General features: G+C 37.0%; 1 protein-coding gene across 1 annotated transcript in view; it reads left to right on the top strand.

Annotated features, from left to right (window-relative positions):
• The window catches only part of LOC102677882 (neurobeachin), a 240681-nt gene that overhangs the window by 226866 nt on the left and 6034 nt on the right, over positions 1-7781 (top strand). Inside the window, exons 40-42 of the mRNA XM_031509250.1 lie at positions 1432-1547; positions 6159-6271; positions 6346-6486. Coding sequence (XP_031365110.1) covers positions 1432-1547; positions 6159-6271; positions 6346-6486 — 370 coding nt within the window. The remainder of the gene's footprint in view (positions 1-1431; positions 1548-6158; positions 6272-6345; positions 6487-7781) is intronic.

Here is a 7781-nt window from a genome sequence, read left to right as displayed (position 1 = left end):
GAGAGAAAGAGAGAAAGAGAGAGAGAAAACGTGGATGAAAATTTTTATTTAGATAATCTAGGAATTCTTTTGATTCGAAAGTTGTATTGAAAAATTAAAACTAAGAAAAATGTAGAATAAGAAGAGAGAAAAGCGGAAAATTTCTATTTGCATTTAAGAATAATTGGAATTTTCTTTAATTTGAGAATTGTATTAATGAATTGGTAATGAATGAAAGTGTAAAAGAGTTGATAGGTTTTTGAAAAAAATAGGTTTGAAATTTTTTTGATTAAAGGTTTGTAAATTTTCGAGTTCCATTTCAAAGTTTTTTTTCGAGCTTTGAAAGATTGTTTTACTTTTTCGTGCATCGAAAAAAAACGCGCGATTCATTATTCCACGTTAGATGAAAAATTCTTATAGTTCCATGAGATTTGTTGACGATGCACGCAACCATGTCAGAATTTATACATCCGGCTATGGTCAGATGGTTTCCTCCTTTAATGTCATCCACTGTATATCGTCCATTAAAGTCTCTCGTATAAATCCTAAATCAGCGATGACCGTGTTCGTAAAACGCGCTCGCTGAATTTTATGGCGCGAACGTAAAGCAACAGGCCTCGTGTAAACAGCTTTCACTGAATTCATATTCGATTGTCCTCACAATTGGTTCATAAAACTCGATTGCAATTATCTTTTGACGATTTTCCAGTTCAGCTTACTTATTTTTTCGCGATTGATATCATCTTTGTATACAAATTTATAAAGAAATTGTGGATTGCCATGAAACTAAAAATGGACGTAAAACATTGAAAATGTAAATAAACGAGAGATTATTAAATCTTTCGAAGAGAATGATGAAAAAAGGGAAGGAATTAAAATATAATAATTAAAATTTATGAATCCAAGATTATTTACAAATAATTCTGAATAGAGAAACAAAACTCATTCTTGTTAATATATATCTTTAATTATATATTTTATAATATTTATTATTAAAATCATGATTATAATCAATTCATAAATATTAACTAAATTAATAAACTATGAATAAGAATTCTTGTAATTCTCAATCAATATCACGATACATTTAATATATCAAGAAAATTTTATGAAAATACTCGATATTTAATAATAATCTTTAAATCGAATATTGAGAACTGAATTGTCGATCGTATATTTGCAATTTCGATGAATCGATGAAACAAATATTAATTTATCTGTATCAGCGTTAAAATCGTAAATAAAAAAAATAAAAATTGTTATATATCGATCTTGACATCATTTGCACGATAACTAGACGAATAATAATCGCCAGGATAATAACGTGTCATTGATGATTTCCATTTCATTCAAAATTATTATCAGTAGAATTAATCATTAAGAATTGGCACGATTTTAATTAACATACGTCTTTTTTAATAAAGTGAATCAACATAAACATTATTCTTGCAGGAGAGCGTCAATGATGTCGCCCAGACAATTAATGAGGAGCTCCAATATGACGCAGAAATGGCAGCGAAGAGAAATATCAAATTTCGAGTATCTCATGTTCTTAAATACCATTGCTGGTAAGTAAAAATTCGTTCAAATTTTTTCCCTTTCGCTTATCGATCTTGATAATTTTTAAATCAAGAATTACATTTAAGATATAAAATTCGTGTTCCATATATGTTCTCATAAATATTATATCTCTTATCATGAAAGCATATTATCACTAATTTCTTTCGACTGAATTTTATAATACTCAATATGTCATTCTTCATTTAAAGCATATTCATTTCCAAATTCATTTATCAATATCATCCATAATGCTATATTCTTTACATAAAAAGATTTCCATCAATATTCGATACCTTATTTCACGTGTCAAAAATTATCGCCAAAAATATAATATATCCTCTTCCTATTAAACAAAATACTCCATTCGACTACGAAATGCTTCCATATTTTCTCTTCAACACAATAACGATGTTCAAAAGGGGGTTGTACGACGGGTAAAAAATCATATCGGCTTACGATTTGCGGAAGGAAAATGCGATGTCTGCGGATGGTCGCGTCGCCGCGTTACAGAGCGAGCTAGAACGAGACAGACGGTGGTCGAAGACGGGGCAGAGCAAGAGGGGAACATCTATGGCCGCACACGGCCGGATGGAATCTGTCGCGGCGTATTAGGGATGTTCTCAATCAGCTCGGTGTTCCGTTAGCCACCCCATACGTAGTAATCCCCGTCTCGTGGGCCCCGGTAATCCTCTCCCGAGGGACCGTCGTCGTTCTTCGCTCTTCCCCACGCGGAATGAGAGTCCGTACCTTTGTTTCTTCGTCGGTTTAATATCGACCGCCCCTTTTGTGCGCTCGAATCGCGGGCTAAATCACGAAACTCGAGACGTTGGACCCCTTACCTTCTTTTCTTTTTTTTTTTCTACTGGATCACATTGATCAGCCGTTTCGATGGATTTTATAAAACGTTGCAGAGGGCGTGGTGTGGTGTTTGGTGTGATGTTTCGTTTGGGAAGCGGCAAGGGTGGAGTAGCCTGAGGACATTGTCGCGTTTAGGGGAAAAAATATCCGTAATTAGAGGAGTTGGATTTCTGTGCAATTAATTATGATTAAAAGAAGGAAGAGAGAATAGGATTTGAAGAGTTTCGAAACATTTCGATTACGGAAGAAAATTCATCGAAGAGAAAAATCTATTTACGAATTTCTTCTTTACAAGTTTAAAATAAATTTCAAATTCCAGGATATTATTTTATCCTCGTATATGCTTGGAAGATGTTCCAAATCAGTATCAATCTCGCCCAAACAGAAGATGATCCCTGATATATATATAAATTGATATATCCATAATCTCGATCATTATTACACAAATACAGAACTCGCATCCACGATTGCAAAATTGTCCTCTTAATGACAAAGATCATCACCACAAACGCGTAATTATTCGCGTGAATCGACGAGAGACGCCGCTATACGCCGCAGGCGTATAAATCCGGGTGTATTTACGAGCGTTATATATTAATTGCGCGAATAAATAGATCGTCGACGGGGTGCAACGATCTTTGGAAGGGACGAGGAGGACGAGGAGGCGGAGGACGCAATTGGGCAAGGCCCGGCGGGGGTACACGTTGCGAAAACGAACCGGTCCTCAGGCTCCCGCATCGCGATCCGCTTGTTTATTTGCTCTCGGTCGCATCGGTTTATTAAAAATTAATGACAGTAGGGCCGATGTAAATATGATAGGCTGCGTGTCCTGATGCGAGCCGGTTCGCGTGGGTGTACGCCGCCACCGGGTCCATCGGCGTTCTTTCCGATGGGGAGAGTTTCTTTAATTAATTGTTCGCTTCAGAATTTTTTCTTTTCTTTTCTTTCTTTCTTTCTTTTTTTCTTTTTTTAATTCGTTTGTGTAGAGGAGAGTTTAATAAGAGCGTTGGATAATGCGAGGTTAGACGGAGGTGTTGCGGAGATTTTGAGATAGGAGGGGCTTTGGAAGAAAAAGTATGAAGAATTTTTTAGTTTCTGAGATTTACGAGTGATATAGGTTTGAATTATTTTGATTGATATTTTAGTAGTGTATGAGCAGAATTTTTGATGATATGTTTAAATTATTTTGATTGATTTTTGTACGCAAAATAAACAAAAAGAAAGTTTTTTCTTTTATCGAATATATTTTATATTCCTATTTATACTTTAGAAAATAAATAAGTATGTAAAGTATTTTATTTTTTTTCCTTGCATCGGTCTGAAAATATATATTCCTTGGGTCTCGATCGAACAATAGGCAGTTACGATTGTATCGTTTAAATTTTGCATTGGAAGTAACGGACGTTCACGTTGGTGGAATGCATGTTCGAAGGTTTCAGGTTTCTCGAGGATTGTACCTACTTTCCGTTTATGTTCCGAGGTATTTATACTTGTTTTAATCGCCGATTTGTTGCGGGACGAGAAAACGTTCTTCGAATAACCACAATGTACTGATTCTTATAGTTATAGCAATTGAATTCTTACGAAGATTCTCGTGTTTTGGTAAACGAATAAAAATATTTACAAAAAATTAAATTATTAGATTTGTATCGTTCGTTATCTCCATTTAAGAAAAATTTTCATTATGTTAAAAAAAAAGTATAGTTTTTACTTTTAATTTATCTTTAACTATTATATTAACTACAATATGACAAAATTTTAAAAAAATTAATAAACAATTCTGATCATAAAGGAACCGGCTATATGCTGATAGTTAAACATCATTCTGAAAAGAAAATTAGAAATATTTAACTCGTTCTACGATCCAACTCTAATCTTGAATACTTCGATAAGAAAATCCTCCTCCGCAAATCAGATTCAACGAGCGTAACGAGTCGAGTAGTCTTAAGATTGGAAAACATTTCGCAGGACTTCCTGCCAATTTTTCTCCCGGAGATCCGCGTCCCTTTAAATCACGCGTCGAGTGGCGAGTTAAAAACGAGGCTCTCTCGTCGTCGCGGCCACCACCACTTATTATAACGTTGTCCCGTTGGCGGAGGGTTAGGTAAAAAAGCAAGGGCTAAGGGATGGCGGGGAGGACGAGGGGGCGCGTGTCGCGGGCATTCCGGTGTCGGGAAGAGTTCTGAGAGCGCTCACTCACCGCGACGCTACCATTAATAATCACTTTGATGCATAACGGCCTTACTATTATTTACGTCCAACCGACGGTCGTGCAGCGTCACGATTTACGACGCATTGTAGCCGAGGCTTGTGCGCGCCGACTCCGCCGACGAGTCTCTCCCTCTCTCTCTCCTTTCTTCCTTCCTTCCTTCCTTCCTCCCCCCTTCCACTTTTCGCTCGCTCGTCCTTTTGCTCTCGCTCGCGAGTGCACTCTTAGGAATTCTCTTTTCGAATTCTAATTATTCTTGCATGTACGTTAGAATGACAAGAATAACATTTGAGTCTGAGAGATTATTATTTTCATTGGGCGTGTTTGAGTTGAATTAAAAAAAAGAAAAAAGATGGTTGGTTGTTGGAAGACAGGAAAATGGAACGATATTCGACTGCAAATTTAGATTCGAAGTTTTTCTTCTATATCTTTGTCATAAGATTTCCTTCTTTAGTAAATAATACTGTGCTATAACTCGAAATTTAATATCTATTCAACCAAAATTGAATATATTAAAGTTACTTCAAGTAAAAACTTTATGTAATTAATTAGCAGTTATTCGATGCTCTATAATATATCTCTATACTTGCGAAAACACGCGTATTAACACGAAAAAAGGAGAAGCATAATCAAAACAAGAAAAATTCTGATCGATGAGGAAGATAATGTTCACGCCGCGGATGTCGACAGGCAAAGAGCGAGTAGACCAAGTAGCGCGAATTAAACGTTTGTAAACGATCCGACACGAAGAGGGGTGGGAGGGTAGTGGCGGAGGTAGTAGTAGACTTCGCCTGACAAACTTGCTGACGGGTTTTAATTAGCGACAGGGGAGGAGATTAGACGAAGTCAAGCTTGCAGCCGCGCTGCCGTCACTAATGCATCTTGGAACGGGATTCTAAGAGGAGGGGGTGGAAGAGCAGGGCCTCTCCAGAAGTGACAATTTCAGGAACGATTAGCCGTCACGGCCTGAGTTATGCGCTTACTAAACGGAGCACCTCGTACCCCAATGAACGGAACGGAGTCGTCCCATGCATTTCGTAAAAATAGAATTAGAGGGAGTATGTGCATCCATTCTACTCTATCCTCCTCTTTTTATCGTTCGTTATGGCGCGAGGGTGGCGCGAGGGAAGAAGAGTGACCGGGGCAAAAAAAATTAGGCCGGTGATTATGTGCGTTAAAAGGAAGGGCCCAACGACGCCTTCTTTATTTTTGGCATCGTTTAAACGAGGAATTTCTGTTTTTGCTACGGGGTGGATGGATCTCTGTGATATCTCTGCGGTTACGTCGTAAATGATGTTTAAATCATTTCAGCGGGGGTTTATTATTATCGTTTCTTGAATTTTTCGCGTTTGGATTTATATTATATTAGTTTATAATTAAAGTTTATTGTAGTTTGGTGTTGCAATTGGATAACATATCTTTTCTATTTATCAATTTTTGATAATAAATCTCAGTTGAGGTTCTTTTGTACGCTTAGATATGTTAAGCTATCAAACTAAGAAACAGAATTAATTAAGGGGACGATAAGTTAAGTACGAGTTTTACGTTTCAGGACGAACTTATAACGATTTGAACCAGTATCCGGTGTTCCCTTGGGTGTTGACTAATTACGAGACGAAGGAGCTCGATCTCAGTCTACCTAGCAACTATCGTGATTTATCAAAGGTACAAAATACACATGTATGAGAATATATAATGTCTGCAATTGTGAATTAAATTTTATTCCTTTTTTTTTTCAGCCAATTGGTGCGTTGAATCCAAGCAGAAGAGCTTACTTCGAGGAACGCTTTCAAAGTTGGGAGCACGACAGTATACCGCCGTTCCACTATGGCACGCATTATTCTACAGCCGCTTTTGTTTTGAACTGGATGATACGCGTGGTGAGTTGTTATTAATATTTATTTTTAGTTCTACTATTATCATCATTTCTTACCACTGTTTCTTACACTAACGTCTATTTTAAACGACACTTATGTACACGTGTAAAATTCTCTTGACAAATCTCATAAAGTTACAGCTTTAATTCGATATTTTGTAAATAGATCTCAAGTCTACTCGATTGAACAAACATTGAACACAAGATATCTCAACGAGATCATCGATCCTCGAAGTCGTACTCTATTTCAGAAACTTGTCCAGTCCAGAATCGTAAATTTCCAACCACGCACATCCAGTAGTATCCGCACACTAATTTGGAGGCGTTGGAACGCCCTCTAGCCCGCCTTCCAGTTAAATATACGTATATATCTTCCCTTTCAAAAATTCATTCAAAAATATATCCCTCGCCAATTTATCGTCTTAATTTTTCTCACCAATTACAATCAAAAAAGTAAAATAACTTCTTTATTATTACGAGTAGTAAGCGGTATGAAATAAGAAAAATAAATAAATAAATAAATAAAAATATTTACCATTGTAATTTCGTTTATCGCTATTTCTAGTACATACACAATTTATCGTCTTAATTTTTCTCACCAATTACAACCAAAAAAGTAAAATAACTTCTTTATCATTACGAATAGTAAGCGGTATAAAATAAGAAAAATAAATAAATAAATAAATAAAAATATCCATATTTACCATCGTAATTTCGTTTATCGCTATTTCTAGTACATACACACAATTCATTTCATGTCCTCATGATAGTTATTGCGCGCGTTAGCTCGCGACATACTCGCACAGCGATCAAATCTCGCGTAAATGACGAAGGCCCGCGCAGGCAACCACGATTTCCAACCATTTACATACAAATCGTCAATAAGCGATTTTACTGTTGTTTCACTGTGGCGAGGCACCCTGCTGTTCCATCCACAAGGATACACAACATCGTAAACAATTTATTGCTTTATAACTGCATCGCTTCTTGTCGGTTTGGGGCCTCGGTTTCCACGAGCGTCGAGATAAAGGGGGCTCGAGGCTGGGACCGCTCATTTCTTCGATCATTGTAAACGTTGGAGGCAAAACTTGTCGAAAATCTCGTTCGTCGACAACAGCTGTAAATCACGACCGTATCTTCGACGCCTACGCGTGAAACTCGCGGTGATCGCAGGGGGGTCCTCTGTTAACATTCATCAGGCTGTCAGTGGAATGGACGACTGACGGATAGGACTTTGAGCGCGAAACCATATAACAATATAACCTCTCATTGACGGTAGTCTATCCGCGCGATGGTTTA

This window comes from Apis dorsata, unplaced genomic scaffold, assembly GCF_000469605.1.
Source record: "Apis dorsata unplaced genomic scaffold, Apis dorsata 1.3 scaffold_133, whole genome shotgun sequence".
Classification (NCBI taxonomy): domain Eukaryota; kingdom Metazoa; phylum Arthropoda; class Insecta; order Hymenoptera; family Apidae; genus Apis; species Apis dorsata.
The sequence above is the reverse complement of the archived record's forward strand: the minus strand, read 5'-3'. Positions and strand labels throughout refer to the sequence as shown.